The sequence below is a fragment of the Brassica oleracea genome, chromosome C2 (genome assembly GCF_000695525.1).
Source record: "Brassica oleracea var. oleracea cultivar TO1000 chromosome C2, BOL, whole genome shotgun sequence".
Classification (NCBI taxonomy): Eukaryota; Viridiplantae; Streptophyta; class Magnoliopsida; order Brassicales; family Brassicaceae; genus Brassica; species Brassica oleracea.
Genome location: NC_027749.1, coordinates 47,208,444 through 47,232,882, shown reverse-complemented (window position 1 = coordinate 47,232,882; position 24,439 = coordinate 47,208,444). Strand labels below are relative to the sequence as shown.

Sequence of the window (24,439 nt, the reverse complement as noted above, 5' to 3'; positions counted from 1 at the left end):
AAAAATGAAGAGATAAGAAAAATCTTTTGTTTTTTTTTGTTTCTGATCTTTTGATCAGATATACATATTCGGCTTGTCCGATCTAATACCTTCCGGCTAGCGGAATCCTCTTCGTTTAGACGAGCTTTTTGCAGTGTCTATCAACTTAAAAAGATCGGACTTCATGAATCTTATGTTGTTTTCGGATTTAAGTTGATATAAGAAAGTTTCAGGCTTTACTAAAATTCGTTTTGCTCTGTTTCATATTCCTTTTGGTAAAGACCGAGTAAAGTCCTAGTCATCTTTGATCGGAGGACTTATGGTTATAAACACCTTTTCCTCTTTTAAAATTTATAAATCCTGATTGATATTGAGAATCTGGACATGCTTGAGAGTTGAGACTAAAATTTCAAAAAGAGTCAATCTTTGCTTCTTTAAAGATAAAGGCAGAGTCTCTAATCGAATTAGGTTTTGAGTTGTTGGTTAAGCTTTGTTAATTTTGGCAGATTTAGTAGAGTTGGAGGAGCTCCTCCAAATCACAAAAAGGAGAAAGAGGTAAGAGCTAGTCTGGCACAAGTCAAACTTTATGTAGATGACGAAGCTAAGCTATTCTATTCAACATTCCCCCTCCTTCCTCAGCCTTTTAACTCCTTTCACATCCCAAATCTCTCACCAAATCCAACAGTTACACTACCAAAACAGTACAAACTTGGACATACTTCGAAAAAAATAATGAAAAAGTTGCAAAACAAGAAGCCTCATTAAAAAAAAAAACATATTATACGTAACACAATATGGCTCGTTTTCCTCGAAGCATATAAAGCTTATCGTTTAGAATTCATATTCTTTTTTCCCTACGCATAAATATACATACACAACTTCAAAACCATACGGTATTTTTAAAACATACTCCAGAGTGTTGTCTCACTCGCAATCTGTCACGCTTGTGGCTTCAAAGCACCCGTGTCGGCAAAAAACATCTTGAAATGCACCCAAACCCTCCTCCCCTTTTCTGCAGTTTAAATTATCAACATTTAAAATACATTAACCTTAACAAAACTCGATGAATTAAAGCTAATTAAAATGTTAAAAAAAGCTACGTACCTTTGTGGATTCGAGGGAGAGAAGTCGAGGAGACACCTTGTACAAGTCTTCATCCACGGGTTTAGGCCTCGCCGTCCTCGGCTTCACCACCGGTGTTGGACAGCTCCTCGGCGCGTTAGACACACGCGCATCCTTCTTGAAGTTGTGATGCTCCTTGGAGGTGGTTCTTTTCGGCTCCTGGCCCACCTTAGCCTGAGAATAAACAATATCCCAGGAACATATAAATCAATGCGTCCAGGAGGAGTGTTGAATTTGAAAGTAAGTACCCGGCGTCGAGGGAGGAGGATGACGGCGGGAGCGACAAGGTGGTGGTTGTCGTAAAGATCGCCAGCGAGGTAAAGATCACGGTCTTGAGGGTAAGGAGGGTAGTGGTGGAGATAAGAAGGCTGCTGAGTTGTTGCTGTCTCGAAGCACTGAGTGAATGGTACGGCGTCGTTCCAGTCCCAACCCCCAAACGCCGGCACGTGTCCCCTCCTGCAGTACTCTCCTCCGTATTCCTGAGTCATAAAGAAAGATAAAGTTCAAATATAATGTATCCAGAAGAAGAATAAGAAAGAGAAGGAGCTTACGTAGTCCATGGCTGTAGAGTGGTGAATGAGTTTGAACTTTAGATCTCTACTTTAAATAACCTAAATAGAGAGAGAGAGATTTAATTTATAAAATGGCTAGATGGTTATTTTACATTACTCAACACTGAGAGTCTTAAAGTCTAGTTGTAGGAGAGAGAGAGAGAGAGAGAGAGAGAGAGAGAGAGAGGAAGTGTATGTTATAAGAAAAATTCAGTTGGGTAAGTGAAAAATTAAAATAAAGTTGGCTTATCTACTCTTCTGCATCTTTTTTCACTTTTTACAAAATTCTACTGTTTTTTTAGTTGTCTTCTGAAATTATTTTTATATCCAGTCTTCTGTAGTCTGTCTTTACTTTTATTTATTTATTTATAATGTTTTATTTATTTTGTTTTATTGGCTTTAGATTTTGTTTTACATGGGGTTGACAGACAAACAAACAGACAAATGAATTAACGTTACTTTTACTGTGAAACCAATAAACAAGAAAAGTTATTACATTGACCAAGTTTCATGTCATCTCATAGAGCTGATTCAAGCATTCGATATTATTTACTTCTTTGCTAATACCGTTACTGTTCTGTGTTGAAAAAAGGCAAGTAATATACTTCTACATTGCTGATCTTTATGAGAATATCCAATTTGAAAATTAAGAGACAAAAGAGTTAATAAAGGAGCTTTAGGAAGAAGGGGCCACATGCAACATTACCTCTATTATGTAACAATGTGCTATGTGCAGTGTGCAACCAACATTGCCACGGTTCCAAGCAACCCCATTTATTATCTTTTGTCAATTTCTCACCCTTTCTACTTATAAAATTCCATTTTTACAATGACTTTTGAATACTTTTTTTATCGGAGGTTTTATTTGACAGAGGACAGGTGGGGTAAGGTCTATTCATACCAGCATAATTCAATTGCAACTGCTCATTGCAGCCTTTGAAATGGAGAAAGCAGTTAAAAAGACATACATCAACAGAATGGCTTTTAATAAATGTTTTGGTTAGGTAAGTTAATCCTTAAAATCTGGTATAATGAGAAGAGGGCTAGAAATATAATTACATGCCTAGAGAGTTCAGCATACCTAATACATGAGCGTGTTGTACTGCGTTTATCATTTCAATTGTCCTCATGGATGATCCATAACACGTATCTACACATTGGGATATAGAGATTTGAAAATAGTATTTTTATTTTATTTTAAGATATCGTGATGTTTTGGCTCGCAGTCTATTGTCTAATTTGCTTTGTCCTACTCTATTCTTAAAGTCTAAAACGTTTAAAATTTATATCATTAGTCCTTTCTATCTCTTCATCTAATGTCTCTATCATTAATCCACTGGGTTTGTGTTTTGTTGCGGTCAATTCCTTGTTTATATCCTCTTTTACCGTTGCTAAAAAAAAAAGTCATCTTTTACCAAAAAAATAGAACCTTTTAAGTTTTACATCATTCATCAATTGTTTTTAAAATGAGAAAATTGCATGTTAATTTCTCTTTTGTCGAAAATCGTTGGATTGATTCTGAAATGTTTTTTCATATAGTTCTTGTTTGTTATAATTAAACATGGTTATTTGTTTAGTCGCTAGAAGTATAGCTAACCACATATTGGATATTCGAAATTGAAGATGTCGTTTGGAATAATTAACTAAATACACATATGTGGAATCTGATTATCGGCCAGGAGTTTTTATGAAAACAAAGTTATACTGCTAGTTTCCAAATTGACTATAAAATACATTCTATTATACTCTTTATGTTTCATTCTATATGATGTTTTAGAAGGTTTTTTATATTAATATATACAATATTTTGATATTTTATATGTTAGTTTTAATTTTACTGAAAACTATGTAACCAAATAGATTTTGCATTTTTCCTATGATTAGTTGAATGATTTTTAAATTATCTTTAAATTTTTTTAGAGATTTAGAAATTAATTCAAAACATTTATTGTAAAACATAGATCATTTTCACTATGCAGTTTAAACTACACAATTTTGAAGCGAAAGTGCAGTTTAAACTACACAATTTTGTGAACTGAAACTGTGTGGTTGGGTAAAAATATCAACAAAATACAATTTCTGAAACGTTAGTTATTATGAGAAGGGAATATAAAATATGATAGTTGTAACTTATAAGACACATCAGGGCTAATTAAACATACATGACACATAATATATAACATTCATAAGATAATTGATTTGTATATATGGTTATTTACAATGAGCTAATGCGACATGGAGATAGTATTAGGTTTTACACATGTCACAGCTCATTACTTCATTAGGCTCTCCACAAGTCACAGCTAGTTGTGGACCCGTGGTCAACACACGATAGTATTAGGTTACACATCACAGCTCATTAGGCTCTACACAAGTCACAGCTAGTTGTGGTCAACACACCATACTATTGTGCTTCTCAATGCAACATAAAATCTATTTATAGTCTACCGGTATACACTAATAATCTAATTACATCTATCAACCCATCAAATCTGAGCAAGATGAGATGTTGGAAGATATCAACTATTAACGACGAATACATTTATATTAAAACCAGTGAACCACTGAAGATAACGATTCCTAGACAACATAATCGTCATGGTGGAATATGACTTTTACCCCAGGTTCTAAAACGCGGCCGCCGAGACCGTTTACTCGCCGGATTTGCGTTAGGCGGACGGAGCCCGTGGCGATTATGGTCTATTCGGGTAAAAAATCGGCAACGTTAAAGAAGTTTCGAATTATCTTGATTTTTGCCTTAAAATCGAATGTCTGATGCTTGATTTATCAACTTTTGGTTAAATCCAATTGAAAATGATCTACAAACGGTTGAAAACAAGGCAAAACGAATCACTATAACCATGGATGAAAGTTACAGAGATTGTAAATTAGGTGAAGAAGATGACAAGATAATTACAATTTTACCCATATTAACAATAAATAAATAAAAGAAATTATATATAAAAGGATGTAGTGGTCTTAAACACGTGACTTCTTTAGTAAATGTCTAAATGAAAACTATGCCAACTAATTTAAATAGGCTATTATATATTTACACAATTATAATATATAATTTATTTAAAAAACTCCAAAAACTAATCCCCGATTACTCTCCGAGTTTTATCCGATTTTTCGTTAAGTCGCTAGGTCCAAGCCAACCGCACGCGTAGCGCCTAGCGCAATTTCAAACATGGGTTGTGAGGAAGAGAGTTGTGGGAAATGACATATATATAGAGTTAACTCCAAAAACTAATCCCCGATTACTCCCCGAGTTTTATCCGATTTTTCGTTAAGTCGCTAGGCCCAAGCTAACCGCACGTGTAGCGCCTAGCGCAATTTCAAACATGGCTTTTACCTAAAGAAAAATGGTAAAAGACTGAAATTCAAAAATAAAGGAATAGTTTTGTTTATAAACATAAGACCATCTCCGATAGGATATCTAAAAAAGTTTTATCTCATGATTCTATCTAATTATATGCTCAAAATTATATCAAAAAGAGGAAAAATAGATAGATATGGTTCTAAAAATAAAATTTTTGAAACCAAATCTAAGTTAATAAATGTCACTTTCTGATTGGTTAGTATTTTTAAAAAGAAAAAAAAATTACACCCAATTTTTTTTTCTCTCTCTCATTTCTGATTGGTTAGTATTTTGAAATTTAGAACTTTTAATTGATTCTCTCATTTGAAGGGTTAAAACTAAACAAATATCTAAATTTTTAATTTGATTATTTTCAATTAAAAAAATTGATTTAGAACTCTAAAAGAGAGAATGAATGGAAAGGCTACGTCCACAGCTCTACATACCCCTTAAGAAAATTGTCAAAGGCTAGCTTTTGTTTTCTTCTTCTTTTATTTTCAACTTCTTACTTTAAAATTTTTGTTTCCACATTTGTGAGCAAGTCTGAAGTGTGCAGTAAACTTTTTAGCTTCTTTTTATTTTTGAAACGTCTGGAGTCGATGTGGTAATTAGACCAATGAGAAAGCAGCTGACATGATATATTCTAGTCCTGGGCGTAATTAACCAAAACCGAAAACCGAACCTCTAACCGAAACGAAAAACCGGTGTCGGATCGGTAACGGTTTTCAGAAAAAAACCTATAGGTTTTTATATTGCCAATCGTTCGGAGGTCGGGCCGGTTCGGTTTTAAACCGTTATCCGAATCAAAAACCGGACATAACCAACTTTAATGCAAAGCACATAGGTATATGTCGACTCCTCGGTTCCATATCGTCTTTTCCTCGATTACATCTCATCGTTTCTTCTTCTCTTCGGCTTGAACCCTAGTTCCCACAAAAGCTTCCTCGATCAAACCAAGAAATCAAAGCAAAATGGTCACTATAAATAAACATGATTCTCTCCATTCGTCTCCATCAAAATTTTTCAGCAATCAATCACAGGTTCATCTTCTTTCTATCTTCTTCTTGTTTCGAATCCGATCGATTGCATGTCGATATTTTTTTATGGTTTAAATATGTTAAATCTTTGTATAGAATTGGTTACAGTTTGAATTTGAAATTGAAATTGGTTAAATTGATTTGTTAAATTGATTTATTCTTATTGATTTCATTGACATTGGTTAAATTGTTCTTTCAAAAAAAAAGAAATTGGTTAAATTGATTTGTTTATATTGATTAAATTGATATGTTAAACTGATTTGTTCATCTTGATTTCGTTGAAGCAGATGGACTCGACATCATCTATTGATCGAGAAACCCATAACGATGATGAGAGTAACCTTCAAACTCCGGATAGCAACAGAGGCAAAAGGAAAGAATGTGGCGAGAGTTCTGAACGATCTAAAGTGACTTCTCAACCATCTAAAGTGAAGCGGCTCCTCCCAACAAGATCAGAAGTGTGGGATCATTATACAAGAACTAAGGAGGACAGAGACAGGTGTTTATGCAACTATTGCCAGAAGGAATACTCGTGTCTCACCACATCAGGGACCACAAACCTGAAGAAGCATCTTGAAATTTGCAAAAACCATCAAGCGTGGTTAGCTAGCAAAAAAGATAAACAAAAAGGTATCGCTGAGGATGGAAAGCTCAAGACGTGTAAACTTACTGAAATTGTGTTTCGAGAAGCAACAAATGAGATGATTATGTTGGGACAATTGCCTTTAGCGTTTGTTGATAGTGAGGCATGGAAGCATTTCTGTAAAAAGGTATGTTTTATTTGAGTTTTTGCCTTTATCGTTTGTTGCTTTTACAATATTTGTCTGACGATGTATGTCTCTTTCTTATATCTTTATAGGCAATGCTAGGGTACACTCCTCATTCAAGAAGGACTTTAACTAAAGACATCGTAAAGATGTACGTGGAGAAGAAAGAGGCATTGAAAAGATGGTTCTTATGCAATAAGCAACGTGTGTCCATCACTACAGATATTTGGGTTTCACAAACAACAGGTTTGTGACTGATTCTTTATATTTCTTATTGATTAACAAGTACAACTTACTCACATTTTTTAATTTATCTTTGTAGGTGCTAGTTACATGGTCATCACGGTGCATTACATTGTTGCTTTATGGCGCTTGAAGAAACTGATCATAGGATTCAAACACATCGCGGATCACAAAGGTCAGACCATTGCAACTGTTTTGCTAGACTGCTTGGCTGAATGGGGAATTCGTAAGGTTTTTTGCATAACTGTTGACAATGCTACTGCTAATAGTTCAGCGTTAAGGAAGTTTCATACTGTATTTGCATTAGTGTCTGATCAGTCTCTTGTCTTAGATGGTGAGTTCTTGCACATGAGATGTAGTGCTCATATCATAAACTTGATTGTGAGGGACATAATGGCAGAAATAGATTAGACTGTGGCTGCTATCCGTAATGGTATCTCGTATGTTAGATCACATACAAATAGGTTGAGGTCTTTTGAGCTGAAGGTTGACTCGGGTAAGATCACAAGAGGAAGCTTGCCTCTGGATGTCAAGACAAGGTGGAATTCAACGTATCTGATGTTGTCAACAGCTCTGAAATTCAAGGTGGCATTCGACAAGATGGAGGCAGAAGATAGGTTGTACAACGACTACTTCAGTGAGTTGGAGAACGGTTCTAAAAGGGTTGGTCCTCCTCAGTATGAGGATTGGGATGCAGTTGAGAAATTGTGTTGGTTTCTTCTCATATTTTACAACTCAACACTGGTGGTCTCAGCTTCAACTTCTCTTAATGCGCATAAGTGTTATGGTGAGATAGTAACCATTGCTGCAAATCTGATGGACCTCATCGCGAACTATGATCCTGAGTTGAGTTCGAAGGCAATAGAAATGTTCAAAAAGCTTGACAAGTATTGGGATGGGCTCAAGAATATGAACAAGATGTTGATGGTTGCCACTGTCTTTGATCCCACCAAGAAGTTGGAGCTTGCGAAGATGTGCTTTGAGGAATTGTATATGGGCTAGACACTGTCGAGTACAAAGAGGTGTACGAGTCTTTGATAAGTGTCTTGAGAAGTTTGTTCAAAGAGTACAGCGCAAGACATGGGAATAGTTTTGATCCAGATGACCAATCATCTCAGCCTACCACCAAATCTCAGTCTTCTCGGGAGCAGCCTTGCAAGATGGAGCTAGTGGATGATTGTGCTGGTTATAAGAGAATTGATGTGAGGTACAAGAAGATGCTCAACGAGATTGGGGTTAGAGAGAAAAGGGATGAATTGGAGACTTACCTCAGAGAAAGTGTGGAAAACCCAGAGTTGATGATTGGTATGGAATTTGATGTGCTGTCTTGGTGGAGGACGAACTCAAGCAGATTTCCAGTGTTGTCTGAGATCGCCAGGGATGTTTTAGCAATGCAAGTATCATCAGTTGCTTCAGAGAGTGCTTTTTGCACTAGTGGTAGGATTCTCGAACCACATAGGAGCTGTCTCACTCATTTTATGGTTGAGGTTTTGATGTCTTCAGAGCAGTGGATAAAACAAGATCTTGAGATAGAGACACGACCGCCTACAAATGCACAAGTTCTTGTTGATCTTGAAGAGGATGACAAGCTTGAAAGAGGTAAGAATCTTAGTTCTTAGTTCTATATATTTTTTTTAATGTCTTACAATAAAAATGTACAGTTTAAACATTGTTTGTAACTTTAATTTTGCAGAGAATGAAGATGCAGCAGTCGTGGAGTAAGAGATTAAGAAACTTGATCAAGAAAGACTTTCATTTGTACTTGTTTTTTAGTACTTTATTATGCATTTGTTTTCGGGATCCTTTGTTTTCTTATGTTATGGTGTGTTCACAACTTTGAGTATGTTTGAATTTGGTTGTTTTTGGGATCCTTTGTTTTCTTATGTTCTGGTGTGTTCACTTGTTTTCACTTTTGGATTCTTAAGTTATATTGTAGTACTTTCAGGGTTTTTTTTGAATTTCGGTTACTTTGGTTACAATTAACCGAACTCGAACCGAATCCATTTGTACTTGCAGGTTTTTTTGAATTTCTGTTACTTTGGTTACAATTAACCGAACTCGAACCGAATCCATTTATACTTCGGATTTACATGGATCTTGCAATGTTCCTCTGATCCGAACCGATACCGACGAGTTCCGAACCGATACCGTACCGAAAAATCAAATATACCGAATGGTGTTTCAATCCCCACATCCGAAAAAACCGATAACCCGTTTCACCCGACCCGAACCCGAATGGTACACCGAATGCCCAGGACTAATATATTCTCTTCATTCCATCTACATTTTGTCGTATTATATACTAACTGATGTTTTTATTTGCTTTGTAGTTAACAATGAGGAAAAAAAGGTAGCTTGCTGATTTTTATTGGTCTGTCTCTTCCGATTATTTACGGAGCTAGTAAATTTTAGAAAGCCCATGGGCTCAAATCAGGCCCATTAGCTGTGTGATGCTAACTAATGTTCCTTTTTCAAGAAATATATTTTATTTTAAAGAAATGCACAATGTGTAGTTTTATTGTGGGGAATTTTCTTCATCCATTTGCAGTAAAATATATGGAACTTGGGTAGGGGATAATTCATATACCAATCAATTATTGCAATAAGGGCTCTATAACCAAGACCCCATCCCAATAGTGAAGTAAATATTCCAAAACCCCGTGACTACCGGAATAATCCAACAATCTGGTTCACGGGTCTCTATTAGACTTATTATATATACACCCTCCTCATGCACATTCACTTTCACATCACAAACACTTAAACACACCAACAAAATTATAAGAGGATAAAATGGCGAGCAAGAAGGTGGGTGTGATGGTGATGATGATGGTGGTGGTGGTGGTGATGGCTACGTTAGTGGAGAGGTCAGTGGCGATTGATCTCTGTGGCATGACCCAGTCAGAGTTGAATGAATGCAAACCAGCGGTGAGCAAGGAGAATCCAACGAACCCATCAACGCTTTGCTGCGACTATCTGAAACACGCTGACTTCAGCTGCCTTTGCGGCTACAGGAACTCTCCATGGCTCGGTTCTTTTGGTATTGATCCGGCACTCGCTCTTGGACTCCCCAGCAAATGTGACATGCCCAACGCACCAACTTGTTAAGCTTTGTGTATGCTTTTGTCTGTCTAAAAATCATGTGTTAATGTTCTCATTTTATTTTAATTACTAGTTTTACCACCCATGCTACGCATGGGTCAATATCACTATCTTTCAAATTGCAATGACTCAAAAACTCAATATTAGCAAGGTTGTTATTGATAGCTAAAATTCAATATAAAGATAAAGCCCCTATATTCATATATTAGCAAGGTTGTTATTGATAGCTAAAACTCAATATAAAAATAAAAAGCTCAGTAAAAAAAATCTTTTTACCAAAAGACAATCAATGAATTACATATTTAGTTTAACGCTAGCAAATAAGCATTATTGTACAAAGAATATATATATATATATATATATATATATATAATAATTGTATTAGTATTAAAAAGGTATATTATCCACGAAAAGGTTGGTATTAATATTTTATCAAGAAATAAAGAAACAATAAAAAATACATTTACTCTGGAAATTAAATTGGATGTCGTGGAGTAAGATTAGTTGTTCAATGTAATGCATTAAATAGACTTTATAGAAAGTGTTTCATTTTTAAATGTAGGTAAAATACGATTAAATCTCTTAAATAAGTATTTATCTGTATACAAATTTTCATATATGAAATATATATCTGCGCAAAATATCACTGGCAGATAAGTAAATCAAATAAACTGTAAAACAATGTTTACATGAATACTTAGAAAATAAATTAGAGTATGCTCATAGAGTTTCACAGAAAATAAATTAGAGTATGCTCATAGAGTTTCACATAATCACATGTGAGAGTTACTCACACACACATTCGTTAAGTTTTCTTTTGAGTTTCATCATTTTCTGTTTGACAGAAACTTAAATTCTATCTCTCTGCCATATAAGAAATGTCTACAAAACTGAGTTTTATCATGAAAGAGATTTTTAGAAATTATAGCTTTAAATAGAAATATGTATACCTTTTTTATCCAGAAGAATATCTTTTCACTTTGAAAATAACGTCTGGTCTACGATAATAACACCAAATTTGTGACAATGGAGTTTTTTTCCTTTCTGTGATAATTTAAGGTACAAAACAGAAATATATTCTCATAATATCTTCACTTTAAATTATGCAGAAAGAATCATAGAAAAGATAAGATGAATCTGAATTGAATAATCATAAACTTTTGTTGATCTGCTTTGCAACACTCAAATAAAAATGACAAAGGAAAAGACACAGTTTTGAACGAAAAATAGTTGATCGAAAGTTATATAGGAGATGAGATAGTCAACATGATGGGAAGTTGCATAGTTTTGAACGTGTGATGGTGATAATTTCTTAAAAAATAGGAAATTCTTTTCGCAGTTATTTTAGATTTTTGAACATGGTATTTTAGATTTTGGATTTTGTAAAACCTATGCCAAATGTCAAATGAATTTAGTATATAAAAGATTCAACAGTTTATTGGGTAAACCCAGAGAAGTGCTGAAAAAAGATAAAACCAAAGTGAAAACTTCATGGCTCGGTTCTTTTGGTATTGATCCGGCACTCGCTCTTGGACTCCCCAGCAAATGTGACATGCCCAACGCACCAACTTGTTAAGCTTTGTGTATGCTTTTGTCTTTGTCTAAAAATCATGTGTTAATGTTCTCACTTTATTTTAATTATCAACAGTATATTGGGTAAACCCAAAGAAGTGCTCAAAAATGATAAAACCAAAGTGAAAACTTCACAAATCACGAGGCCCAAAAAAGCCCATAAAAGAATTTGAGTTTCGAGAAGAACACAACTGGCAATTTATAAAACAGAACCAATAAGCGATAGAAGTACATAAAAAAAGCACGGACCCAGAGGCTTATGATTTTACTACACCCGACAACAAACTGACACCAGACTAACATTAATTACTCGCAATTACATTCTTATCTCTAATATAACCATTCTTTTTTTTTTGGACAAATCTAACCACTCATTTAAATTTTAAATAGACGGTTCTATCTCTAAAACGAAACCAGCAAAATGACATGAAACTACAGAGAACATGGAAACTATATAAGAGAAGCATAAATAAACTGAACATTAACATCCGAGATTAATTTTTGTTTTCTTTCAATAAAGTACTGTCAAAATGGGTGAAAATTAAACTTGAAACAAAAGTCATTTAGCTAACCGATCCGGTTTACTGACACACCGGAGATTCCACAAAAAGACAAACTAAAAGCATAAACAGACTAGGATAATAGAAGTTTGTTCAGAAACCGACCAGAAGACGTCAGTTAGACCTCTTTATTTTCGTCGTTCTCATTCTTCTTCGCCGGAGAAACAAAGATCCATGTGAAACCGAAGGGATCCGTCACTTTACCCTTCACTCCACCTTCTTCACCTTCAACCTCCTCCTCCACTTTGACAGCTCCGGCGCCAACGGCTTTCGCAACGGCCGCTTCCACGTCATCAGTTTCGAGAATCGCAGGCATAGACCCCTTGTTCGCACTATGTAACAACATGACAACAGCAAAAAAAAATGTATTTAACAATAAAAACATAGAGTAATATTTTTTTTGTCAGCAATAAAAGCATAATAATACTTGTAAAACGGTTTATAAAACACAAACTACTCTCAGTTGTGTTCCAAAAAAAAAACACAAACCACTCTCAGAATACTCCTAATATCACAAGTATAATCCAGATCTGAAACCCTAAAACAAACGTGGACACAAGAGAGGGTTAAAGAGCTTACTTAGAGCCAGAGTTAACGGAGACGTCAGAGACAAGGACGGTAGTGCCAGCGAGCCTGAGCTCGGCAGAGACAAGGTGAGGGAGCTCCTGGTCAGCCTTACGCTTAGGGTAGAGAGAGTGTCCAGTCTCCTCCGCACCAAACACGGCCTTGTAAAAGGCAACAGCGTCGCCTACCTTCTGAGACTCCACGATCAGCTGGGGCTTGTACGCGGTGAAGGTAACAGACTTCTCAACCACCGTAGCAACATCTTCCTGAGCCATCTTTAAGAGAAAGGATAAACCAACACTTGAAAGAAGAAAGATTCGTTCGTTAGTAACGAGACAGAAAATGCAAATGGCGTGTGTGAAGGGACAATCTGGTTATTTATTTTGGAAGCGGAGAAGCGGAATCGTTTTGTAACTGTACGATGATTCTAAACGGGTATAACAATTGCTCTCGCGTCCGGAGATTCACCCTTTGCTTTTCTTCTTATTCACGAGTATACCATACCCCTATTATCCTAATCCTATTGTCTATTGGGCTATGTGTCTTGTCTACTCGGCGTGTCTCGTCTCAACTAATCCGTTTGCAAAAGTAAATTAATCATTTCATTATTAATTAATGCCAAGATTATTGTTGGGATCAAAGTTATCCAGTTTTCCTTATCCAACTGAATGGTTACAGAGGATAAATTAACAATATCTTTCAGTGTATAACCAGATGGGCACAACAAAAAAAAAAAAAAAAAAAAAAAACCAGATGGGCACAACATTGGTCATATTAAACCAACCAAATATTACAATTATTAAATAGTGACACATCAAACCCTTCCTTTCAGCTTGTAACAGTGGTTATACCTTCTTTTTTTTGTCATACAGTGGTTATACTAATACGTGATTTCTTCAAGAACTTGGAAGGGCGTCTTGTGTACCTAACCACAGGTGAAATAACGTATAGACAATCTTTAAATCTCTAATGAACGCAGACAAAGAGAGACATTTTATGCAAGTATCTGTTTTTCTTTTACTAAGGAACTCACCCATTCTAGATATGATGTGATATCAGATGCATCACACGTGTATATGCTACCCATTACCTACGGAGATTGGATTAAAAAACATCGCACACAATGGTCAATATTCTATTTCTATCATCTTTTTGGACAGTGTTAATCAATCGTAAATGGCTCAAAGTTTCAGTTTCTGGGTTTAGTTTGGCTTGAATGAACAAGAGGAGAAAGGAAATGAGCAAATCATCAAGGGAATAAGAGATTCTCTTCTCCAATCAGATGGAAAGGAGGAAAAACGAAGATGAATAGACTACATAATGAGGAACAGTTGAAGGGGAGACACAGAGGATAAATGATAAAATATTCATCAGAATAAAAAATTAATATTTCGCCGACTGTGGGGATCGAACCCACGGCCACGTGATTAAAAGTCACGCGCTCTACCACTGAGCTAAGTCGGCTTTGATGCTATAGATGATTAGTAAGAATAAATTATCTAATGAAACTAAAACCAAACCACTTCTTGAATAATAAATAAAGATTGGTTATCAATATTGGTTTGGTACACAAATTCAGGTTTTCAATTATGGAAATCTTCAGAGCTGATCAGCAAGGGACCAAATGAAATAATGGTGTTTTATCATTCTTGTTAGAGAAGTTCATTGCCCACTTTAAAGTTTGAGTGATCGATCATACAAATTTCTCAATAATATATCAATTTTAATATTTTGATCAACTCATAAGAAGATGAAAAGTCATGTACTAATGATTCAAGGTAGGACATAATCACTTATCAATGTAATTTCGTTTTCATGAAGTGAGCGAGCCGCAAAGCATGGCAAAGGATTGCTTCATACTGGCTCAATTAGTACAAAACATCTCTTTCTTTCTCATTCAGTATGTCTGGCACATGCTTTATTTCCAAATCTTCTTTTATGTATAGCTTTATAATACACCGTTACAATCAGATGTTTCTTTCATGCATATATATAACACATGTTATCTTATAACAGAGGTTACACAGTTACTACTACTTATTAGTAGTTGACCACCAAAAGTTAAGATAATTTAATCTGATCAAAAACCTTAACTAGCAGAAGTACCATAACACATGCATTTCTGGCATGGTTCAATTTGCTCGACGAGTTATATATAGGCCGGCGCTGCAACTTGTACAAGCAAGGCTGTTATATTACAATATGTGACATATTTGTCATTGTTTTTGTAAACACTGAACATCATTCATATGAGAAACAAAGAAGGATACAAGGTAGGATTCAGATGCGGAAACAATAGCTGGCAGGTTCCATACCTCCAGAGACAAAGCCTTAACATGGAGACATAACCCAAACAGAAAAGACTAAAATGAAAACCAATCGAAACAGAGCTGGGACAAAATCACCAGCCAGAGCACACATGCAATAAACCAGAACAGCACAGACAAAAGATGCTAGAGAATATGATTAAGTGAACGGAAAATACTACAAAATGTAAATAATCTTATTGGGGATAAAGAATATGATTACACAGGTACACATATATTATACATTACATACATATTATGTATTATGCTACAAGGAGAAAGAAAAATACATGACAAAGTGCAAAACATGATAAAACAAAACATTCAATCACCTATGATCGCTCCAACAACCGAATCTCAACATTCCATAACAAAACCTTCCCACACTTGTGCTTCCCATCTAAACTTGCGCTCACATCTCATTTCCACTTCAAACAAAGTGAGTATCTGACCTCAAACAGAAGGTTGTATGTATGTGTCTGTGTCTTCAAAAAAATCCATGAGCAGCTAAAAGTTTCTAAACTTGTATACTTTAAACACATCTTCATTACAGCATTCATCAACACTTTTGGCTTAGACAATGTTTCTCCCAACACTTTGATCTACTTCGTAGAATTGTAACATAGATGACTGAATCTGCGCACATAACACATGAATATAAACACATTAGTATAACAATTTACATATCAAAATAATGACCGTGTTACATAATGGTGACAAAGAGATTCAAATCAATTACCTTATTATCCCCACGAAACTCAGCCTCGTTCTCAACAGCAACGCAATCCTTAGGCGTCTCGAACACAGACATGGAGTACTGTTTGCGAACAACTCCGACATCAAAGTATATAACACCAGAACTAGGTATGTCCACGCGGATCCCTTTAACCGGAAACCACAGGAACAGATCGTGAGCCTTTATACCGGACAAACCACCGATGCTTCCGTAGCCTATCGTCCCCGTGATGTTGGCCTCGTAATGTATCTCGCTCTCGTATTTCGCTTCGCACGACCGGTTTAGGTAAACCGAGAACTGTCCCGTCTCCATATCAACGTTGAACTCTTCGACGCCCTTCGGTAACAGCCCCATCGGTAACGCGTGTGCTTTAAGGACATCGTATATAGAATCATTCTCGGCGAGGATCGAGATCGCAAGAGTGGAGATGATAAGAAGGTGGAGAACGCGATGCATCATCATCTCTTCGACTGTGTTTGCTTTCGCGATTCAGGAGATTAGGGTTTAAACGGTGGAGGAGGAGAAGATGAAGGAGGGAGAAGAAGACATTGATGACAGCTTGAAACAGAGTGGAGGAGCAGAATTATTGAAGGCGAGAAAGAGGTACGAATCCTCTGCTTCTGTGTTCTCCCTGTCGGAAAACGAACCGGCCAGTGAAATGGTGCCACGTGGATTAATAAATACTGTGATTGCCTTGGAATGTGAGGGTAACATTTATGATCTGTCTGTCCTGAAGGATGATTGGGCCTAGAGGGTGGAAATTAATGGACCTTTGTCACATGGGAAGTGTGTTGCGGGAATACGACACGCTCGTTTACTCAGCGTGGGAAACAGACGCGAAGCCTTTCGGATGGTTAAAAGTATCAAACCTGGAGGCGCGTGATACAACTGGCAAGAAAGCTTAATCTGACGAAAGAATCTCCAAAACGACGATTTTTTTCAAAATAATCCAAGGCAAATCTTTCACACTTGCATGGCTAGCATGTGCGTCTCTTTGAAAGGATTGTTTTTGTCTCGGAGTTGTAAACTCAGTCAAAACTCTATTTATTACTAATTCTAGACAGTTGTTTGTTTCTTTGTCTTGTTACCATCTTTTCTTTGTAACCACGAATTCTTAGATTTTAAAAATTATATCCGCAATTGACGCACTTACAAAACACAAACTTTAGCACGGGCAAAACCTATAGTAAAAACTCATCCCTAATTTCCTTGTATTAGTTAGAACGTCCATCCTTAAAATGTTTTACGGAAGAAGGCTAACACAAGGTACATCGTTGATAGTTGAGTCTGGTGAAAACATCTTAAGTGGCAATGCAATTGATTAATTTCTAAGTTAATGTTTGCCATGGGACGAGATGAAAAAGCTTCACTAACTATCCCTTTCATAGTCCTTGTCCATATCTCCGCAATTCATTTGTAAGGACTCTGATCCTATATCCTATTTTTGTGGAGTCTTCACTAGCTCAACATCCACTGCTGCCAGCTCTCTCAATTCCTTGCTAGAAAAGCAAACACACACACACAGTAACCTAAATCATTACTAATTAGCTGTAGATTGTTAGTTTCCGCTGTCCAGCAAGCAATTTGGCGACCAATCTATGTTATACTAATATAAGACAAGAACATGCAGGATCTCCGATCGATAACATACAACAAGTTGATACCTACATCCACTATAGATGAGTAGTAAAAACTAGACAATGAACATATGAATATCCATAAATAAACATAAAGATAAGAGTACGTAAGCAAGAGTTTAAAAATAACATAAACAAGGTTTCTCCACTTCTCCACAAACACATCATTTCTAGCTAGAGATGTTTTTTCTGGACAACATCTCTATTCCATTTAACAATGGGTAAAACTTGCTACATTTAACATCTCTATTACAAGCTAAATCTATTAGAACATGAAATTTAGTAACTATTCATTTTATAGCTAAATGATGGTATATGATACCCCAAGAACAACACTAAAAGAAGAAGAAAACAAACCAAGAAGTTGTCAGCATTATTTCCACTGCATATGATCAATGACGACTCTCCAAAGCCTTCTCGGACAGTTCTTTGGTTCTCGTGGCTCTCCAGGCCCAAGGTCTCTCCATTCTTTCTAACCTTTCTCTCAAAGCATGTTGAGGCTCTAGACATTCCTGCATTTTTTCTTTGTCTAGGAAGTGATCCTTCTTTTAGCTTTAAAGGGTAGTGTTTCCATTTCAAATTGCTTACATGCAAGCATATGGTGGAGTGGATCAGATCCAGATCCATATCCATTTCAATCAATACTACATAACAGAGTGATCCCACATTTGATACGTAGACTAGTCGTAAAGCTCCTTCAACACACTTTATACTTTTAAAATCATAAATAACAAACTTTAAACTTTAGCCGAGTAGACCATTGTCTTTTCTTAATATGAACAACTTGACAAACGAAAGAAGTAAAGTTATAAAGGGCATTTATTAACGTTGTGGTCCGTAATAACGTTGACTCTTAACTCTTAAGCCTATAACTTTAAAAACAGTATTCAAAATTATAAAAACAAAACAAAGATCTCGGGGGAGTCTCGATCTCGGGGTTGATTTGAATATATTCTAAAAGATTGTCGGAATTTTAATAATTTATCTGAAAAAGTGGGACCCATCAAGTATTGTGCTCTTTTGGCGCCTTGGGCTGTAATCACATTCTCTGATTCTTTCTCTCTTTCTCTATCTCCCACACACGGTTAAAAGCTTTCCCACTAGTCTCAGCACATGTCTTCTCCGTTCTTACACGAAGGTTCGTAGAGAAAGAGGGAGAGATCCAATGCGGTGCTCTCCACCGCACTTACCGTGCACTTCACTGGTCGTATTGTTCTTGTCGGTGGCAACTGTCTGCTTAGCCGCCGACCCTTACGTTTTCTTCGACTGGACTGTCTCTTACCTCACTGCTTCTCCTCTAGGCACTCGCCAACAGGTTCCTTCTCTTTCTCTCTCTCAATCTTTCAATCTTGAGAGCAATGTATCAAGTTCTTGAGATCTCGTTGTAGGTTATTGGGATCAATGGGCAGTTCCCTGGTCCCATTCTCAATGTAACTACGAACTGGAATGTGGTTGTCAACGTGAAGAATAATCTTGATGAGCCCTTGCTTCTCACATGGTATCTAGTTGATGATTCTTGTTCAAATCTACTAACTTTTTTTTGTGATTACTAAACATTATTTTCTCGATTTTCTAGGAATGGAATCCAACATAGGAAAAACTCGTGGCAAGACGGTGTTTTGGGCACGAACTGTCCGATTCCTTCTGGTTGGAACTGGACATATGAGTTTCAAGTCAAAGACCAGATTGGTAGTTTCTTTTATTTCCCATCTACAAACTTCCAGAGAGCAGCTGGTGGTTACGGTGGCATCATTATCAACAATAGAGACATCATTCCAGTTCCTTTTCTTTTGCCTGATGGAGATGTTACTCTCTTTATCAGTGATTGGTTCACTAAGAGCCATAAGGTCTACACAAAAATCTGAAAGTTGCTTCATTATTAGTTATCTCTTTTGTTTTAACATTCTCTTCTTTATCAGAAGCTGAGGAAAGATGTTGAGAGTAAGATTGACTTTGGAGCTCCTGATGGCATTCTCATCAATGGCTTTGGACCTTTTCCTTACAGTAGTGAGCTCGCTTCGGGTGGGTTTCCTTATGGGACAATAAACGTTGAACCAGGTATCCTTCTTCTTGATAGCATAATGTGAAAATGTCTCTAATCTAGTTTAACAATCTCATAGATGACCAGAGGTTGTTAGCTCAATTAGAAGGATCCTGACCATTGTGTTACTGGTCCCCAGTTCGAATGACCGTTAGGACGAAACTAATATTATAAGCTGTGGTTTCGGGTCCGGAGGGGCCCGAAACTCCTAGTATTAAAAAAACAATCTCATAGATGTGTTATGCTTTATAATATGATTCTTATTGACCACTTTCATTTACCAGGAAGAACATACCGCTTCCGTGTTCACAACAGTGGCATAGCAACCACCTTGAACTTCAGAATACAGAATCATAATCTGCTTCTTGTCGAGACAGAAGGTTCATACACAGTTCAGCAGAACTACACAAACATGGACATTCATGTGGGTCAATCTTTTTCGTTTCTAGTCACTATGGATCAGTCCGGTAGTAACGACTACTACATTGTTGCCAGCACAAGGTTTACCAAATCATCCTCGTCCCCCAAAGCTACCGGAGTCGCTATCTTGCACTACTCTAGCTCCCAAGGACCAGCTTCAAGTCCACTCCCTGATCCTCCTATTGAGTTGGACACATCTTTCTCAATGAACCAAGCACGTTCCATAAGGTTGTTTTAGTGTCTATGTATAGTTTATGTATGAAGAAACAAAAGGGTTGCTGATGGAAGTGATGTTTGATATAGGTTGAATGTCTCAGCTGGAGCTGCTCGCCCAAACCCTCAGGGATCATTCAAGTATGGTCAGATTACAGTAACTGATGTCTACGTGATTGTCAACAGACCACCAGAGAAGATAGATGGGAGGTTGCGTGCCACTCTTAATGGTATATCGTACTTGCCTCCTTCAACACCGTTAAAGCTTGCTCAGCAGTACAACATCTCAGGGGTGTATAAGCTGGATTTTCCGAAAAGACCGATGAATCGGCATCCTAAGGTTGATACCTCTGTCATGAATGGCACTTACAAGGGGTTCATGGAGATTATATTTCAGAATAGTGACACTACTGTTAAGAGCTATCACTTGGATGGTTATGCATTCTTTGTTGTCGGGTAAGGTTGCGTTTAGTTGTAACAGATCCATTTTTTTTGTTGTACCACTGTTAATGATGTTTGTTTTGAAGGATGGACTTTGGTCTGTGGACAGAGAATAGTAGAAGTTTATACAACAAAGGGGATGGGGTTGCTAGATCTACTACGCAGGTGTTTTGTCTTTTAACAACTAAACTGATATGTTACATTTGTTTCTCACATGGTTATTAAACGGCTAGCTTTCCAGGTGTTTCCTGGTGCATGGACCGCTATCTTAGTTTACTTGGACAATGCTGGCATGTGGAACCTTCGAATAGACAATCTCGCCTCATGGTATCTAGGACAAGAGGTGTACTTGAATGTAGTTAATCCTGAGATTGACACATCTGAGAATTCCATTCCTGAAAACACCATTTACTGTGGTCGGCTCTCACCATTACAAAGGTAAGATTCTTAGAAACACAAGATTATCTTGTAATATTTCTTAAATTTGGAGGAAGGTTCCATAAATAGTAGTTGGACTAATTTTTCTAGTAATCATAGGTCACAAGTAGTAGTTGATGGAGATAAAACTTATGTTGAATCTATGTCTTGGTTTATCTGCAGGGATCAGTCACAGAGGGTAAACTTCTCGGGATCACCGAGATCTGTGTTGGTGACAAGCAGAGGGATCCTCCTTGCTATTTTTGCAATCTTAATTAGTAGTTTAGCCAGATGAGGATTCTGAGGTTTTCAAGCAGGACAGTAAGAAGCTGCCAGCCACTACCATCATTATTAGAAGTTGATAATGTTGGTGTAGTAGCTTGAAGATTAAAGATGCTGTTTTGTTAGTTATGGTGTAGAGATTATTCAACTATCCATCAAGGCATCAAAATATATGTTTATGCTTGAATTGTAATAGAATATTATTTTTCAAGTTACAGCTGAGTATGGTGGATATAAGAACTTGGTTATTAAGACAGCAGTAATCATGTTTGTAATAACCAACAAGATTAGTGATTTTACTGCCAAGAATTTCGTTAAGGACATGTCAAGAGATGCATTGATGTCTTTAAGCTATAGACTCATGCACAAGAACATGAGCACTTGTATTAAGGATGCTACGAATGTTACTTTGAACCATTTGAACCGCATTCTCGCTAATGGGGTCATCGAGGGGACTAGGATGGATAGTTCTGAGGACCCTGAGATGTACTAGTCGTTGCGAGAGGAATATGTTGAACCAATTCACAGGATAAAACCATGACAAACTATTCACGTGGCACTCCCATCTATCTCTGGGCCAGTGAATGAGAAGTACTCCAAGAGCAAAAGCGGAAGAAACTCCAGTGATCATAAACACACCGCGGAATCTGTCAAGAGTTATAGGATTTGATGTATCATCTGCTGTGTATGGAAGTGGAATCTCAAGCCATCGTTTCGCTATTTCGTTTAGCCTCCCTTTTGCCCTCGCTTCCAGATTTCTCTGGACACTTTAGGCACCAACTCGTCACCCTTTTGAAACATCTGAACCAACACCTTTTATCAGCAAAGTAGAAAATAAGATGAATAGTAAAGAAACTGATGAAGATAAAAGAGGGATGGATACATACGAATCCGAAACCACTGGTGGTACATTTTGTCTTGACCATGAAAAACTTTGCAGGATTCTCTCCAAGGAGGACTTTGAGGTATGGCAACTCATGGACAACAAATGTGACAGTTTTATTCAACAAGAATTTAGCATATTCTTCAGAACTACTAAGACCCTTCATACTCGCTACGTGGTTTCCAGGACTGGAGAAGGCAGCCATTGCGACCGGTGATCCAAAAAGGTGACCAACGTGGTTTTTGTTGAAGTTGAATCGTATCTGTTGCACCGTCATCATTGATGTCAATGTTGCAGTGTAACTCGTAGTCAGTATCAGCACTGCAAATACCCAAACTGTAACTACAAATCTTGATAAGTTGTGTTTTAGCTTCTCCCCTGTCACAAAAGGTAAGCAGCAAATGGTGAAAAACTACATTCAAAACTAAATAAACTAATAGTTGCTCAAAAAAAAAACTTTATAAACTAATAATGTTGATATTATAGTATTTCATAAATTCATGGAGAATAATTTACAGGAAATTTACTTTTATAGATTTTATGTTTTCACATATGTTTTTTTATGAAAAATAAGAATAAGAATGCTTTCATGGGTTATAAATTCAGTTTTCAAATGCGTGAATGCGTTTTCAGGTGTAAACTGATAAAATAATATATAAAATATTTTGAAGTATTAAAAAATAGAGCTAAATTCCACTGTGAATAAAAACAAACAACACAATTTTATTTTTATTATATAAATTTATATATAATAATTATTAGTGCATGATTTTAATATGATTAATATGTTTATTATTATTATTTTTTTAATTATTAAATTATTCAAATGTATTATATTTTAATTTATTGAATATTAATGTAATTTATAGAATTTCTACATTAGTTTAAAGCACCACTCCAATTTGTTGTGACCAAGATGGGCATATAAGAACAATACTTACTGTGCGCATAAACAAGGGTAGAGAAGCCAAACCAAAAGATAACTCCAATCTGTTTCGACCACGATCCCTGGAACTCCTTGTTCTCAGGTCTTTCTATCAACCAAACTATAACGCCCATCAAGAGGATCCACCATTTATTTTCCCACAATTACTATCATATAGCATCAAATCTCCACCAAACTTTAACCTCATGCTAAATCTCCACAAAATAAAAATTGCAAAGCTATTTCTCCATGAATCAATAGTTCGTAACTTAATTACCCATAGATCATGGTTTAAATTGGTTTATTGGTTTTAATTGGTTTACTCCTAATCAAAAAGCTTAAAATCAATTAAACCAAACCAAAATCCAATTTTTATATATAATTTTTTTTTAAAAAAAATTTATCATCTTCTTCAGAGGCATTCCTTCTCCTTTTTCACCAACGTCATTAATTAATCCTAGCCATGGCAAAAACCTGATCTTCTCTCATGATCAATTTATTGGTGAGAACGAAAGCAGTATTGGAGTCATCCCAAACCTTTCTTAGTACACAGTACCGTCACTGGTCTTCCTAAAGCCGATAAGCTATGTTGCTCCCGGCGTTTCTCCTCCTCTGACCCTTCACTCATCGTCTCTGAGCATCTATTCAATCCAGGCTATAATCTCTCCTCCTCCATTGCCGTTTAATCAAAAACGTAGACATCACCATCGTAAATCCGTCAATATACTGAAGGAGAGACTCACAGTTTTCGGTATATATGCTTATGTTGCGGACGAATTTGATGGTTTCTGGAGAAAAAGACGATATGGGTTTAATCTAACTGACATATTGATGAATTAAATGTTGAATTTGGTTTCTGGGTACTTAAGCCTCTCAAAGAAAAGGCATGGGCGGATATCCTTGATGAAGGAGACAATATTGATTGGAAGAAGAATATAAGTTTGATGTTTCTTTGGAAAAAAAATTGCAAAAGAGATTTTAGTACATCACAGAAACATAAGAAGATTTATGAATTACGGTGGTTCAGGTGGGGAGTTTATGCGTTTTTTTTACAACTGGAGAAGGTTTTGTTTTGTTTATCAGAAAACAAAGATACATCAGCTGGTAAAAAAATATAGGGAAATCTGTTTTTTTAGAGCAAAAAAATGGTAACTATGTCCCTTTAGACTAATTTATACTACTTTATGTCCTATTAGACTAATTTTTTCCAAAATGGCAGTAATGCCCTTAAAATTGTAATTTTTTTAAAAAGATATATATTGAGTTCGACAAGGGGGATC

General features: G+C 36.3%; 5 protein-coding genes, 1 non-coding gene and 1 pseudogene across 8 annotated transcripts; 2 read left to right on the top strand and 5 right to left on the bottom strand.

Moving 5' to 3' along the window:
- Window positions 1-588: 588 nt before the first annotated feature.
- On the bottom strand, window positions 589-1,867 carry LOC106325271. Of its 2 annotated transcripts, XM_013763308.1 has the most exons (4): window positions 1,653-1,867; window positions 1,350-1,580; window positions 1,084-1,275; window positions 589-991 (listed from the first exon to the last, which is right to left on the bottom strand). In XM_013763308.1, the coding sequence occupies exons 1-4, from the start codon at window positions 1,659-1,661 to the stop codon at window positions 932-934; spliced, it is 492 nt and encodes a 163-aa protein (XP_013618762.1). In that variant the 5' UTR covers window positions 1,662-1,867; the 3' UTR covers window positions 589-931. The 2 variants fall into 2 exon arrangements, with proteins under 2 accessions (XP_013618762.1, XP_013618763.1); XM_013763309.1 differs by lacking the exon at window positions 1,653-1,867 and having other exon boundaries at window positions 1,350-1,589.
- Window positions 1,868-9,796: 7,929 nt separating this feature from the next.
- LOC106322529 (putative lipid-transfer protein DIR1) lies at window positions 9,797-10,301 on the top strand. The gene has a single exon (XM_013760583.1). It carries the CDS (start codon window positions 9,854-9,856, stop codon window positions 10,166-10,168), a length of 315 nt encoding a protein of 104 aa, XP_013616037.1. The 5' UTR covers window positions 9,797-9,853; the 3' UTR covers window positions 10,169-10,301.
- A 1,888-nt stretch (window positions 10,302-12,189) lies between these two features.
- On the bottom strand, window positions 12,190-13,374 carry LOC106322528 (uncharacterized protein At5g48480-like). The gene is made up of 2 exons (XM_013760582.1): window positions 12,874-13,374; window positions 12,190-12,626 (listed from the first exon to the last, which is right to left on the bottom strand). The coding sequence occupies exons 1-2, from the start codon at window positions 13,131-13,133 to the stop codon at window positions 12,413-12,415; spliced, it is 474 nt and encodes a 157-aa protein (XP_013616036.1). The 5' UTR covers window positions 13,134-13,374; the 3' UTR covers window positions 12,190-12,412.
- An 876-nt stretch (window positions 13,375-14,250) lies between these two features.
- TRNAK-UUU lies at window positions 14,251-14,322 on the bottom strand. Its single transcript has one exon. It is a non-coding gene; the product is annotated as a tRNA-Lys (tRNA).
- Window positions 14,323-15,361: 1,039 nt separating this feature from the next.
- LOC106321012 lies at window positions 15,362-16,488 on the bottom strand. Its single transcript, XM_013759341.1, has 2 exons — window positions 15,904-16,488; window positions 15,362-15,800 (listed from the first exon to the last, which is right to left on the bottom strand). Exons 1-2 carry the CDS (start codon window positions 16,360-16,362, stop codon window positions 15,738-15,740), a joined length of 522 nt encoding a protein of 173 aa, XP_013614795.1. The 5' UTR covers window positions 16,363-16,488; the 3' UTR covers window positions 15,362-15,737.
- A 2,096-nt stretch (window positions 16,489-18,584) lies between these two features.
- Window positions 18,585-21,660, top strand: LOC106320914 (monocopper oxidase-like protein SKU5). Of its 2 annotated transcripts, none has more exons than XR_001265953.1 (9): window positions 18,585-18,852; window positions 18,926-19,035; window positions 19,114-19,384; window positions 19,457-19,595; window positions 19,863-20,226; window positions 20,302-20,667; window positions 20,739-20,817; window positions 20,886-21,090; window positions 21,253-21,614. XR_001265953.1 is itself a non-coding variant. In XM_013759260.1 (9 exons), exons 1-9 carry the CDS (start codon window positions 18,703-18,705, stop codon window positions 21,362-21,364), a joined length of 1,788 nt encoding a protein of 595 aa, XP_013614714.1. In that variant the 5' UTR covers window positions 18,585-18,702; the 3' UTR covers window positions 21,365-21,660. The 2 variants fall into 2 exon arrangements, 1 of the variants encoding a protein (XP_013614714.1); XM_013759260.1 differs by having other exon boundaries at window positions 20,894-21,090; window positions 21,253-21,660.
- A 37-nt stretch (window positions 21,661-21,697) lies between these two features.
- Window positions 21,698-24,439, bottom strand: part of LOC106324431 — a 5,599-nt pseudogene continuing 2,857 nt past the window's right edge.

Coding starts and splice junctions, on each gene's coding strand:
- LOC106325271 (XM_013763308.1), bottom strand. Junction 1,276..1,349: donor TCCTCCTCCCTCGACGCCGG/GTACTTACTTTC, acceptor GTTTATTCTCAG/GCTAAGGTGGGCCAGGAGCC. Junction 992..1,083: donor TCTCCCTCGAATCCACAAAG/GTACGTAGCTTT, acceptor TTTAAACTGCAG/AAAAGGGGAGGAGGGTTTGG.
- LOC106322529 (XM_013760583.1), top strand. CDS start 9,854: ATGGCGAGCAAGAAGGTGGGTGTGATGGTGATGATGATGGTGGTGGTG.
- LOC106322528 (XM_013760582.1), bottom strand. CDS start 13,133: ATGGCTCAGGAAGATGTTGCTACGGTGGTTGAGAAGTCTGTTACCTTC. Junction 12,627..12,873: donor TCCGTTAACTCTGGCTCTAA/GTAAGCTCTTTA, acceptor GTTGTTACATAG/TGCGAACAAGGGGTCTATGC.
- LOC106321012 (XM_013759341.1), bottom strand. CDS start 16,362: ATGATGATGCATCGCGTTCTCCACCTTCTTATCATCTCCACTCTTGCG. Junction 15,801..15,903: donor AGTTTCGTGGGGATAATAAG/GTAATTGATTTG, acceptor TTATGTGCGCAG/ATTCAGTCATCTATGTTACA.
- LOC106320914 (XM_013759260.1), top strand. CDS start 18,703: ATGCGGTGCTCTCCACCGCACTTACCGTGCACTTCACTGGTCGTATTG. Junction 19,385..19,456: donor GGTTCACTAAGAGCCATAAG/GTCTACACAAAA, acceptor CTTCTTTATCAG/AAGCTGAGGAAAGATGTTGA. Junction 20,818..20,893: donor TTGCTAGATCTACTACGCAG/GTGTTTTGTCTT, acceptor CTAGCTTTCCAG/GTGTTTCCTGGTGCATGGAC.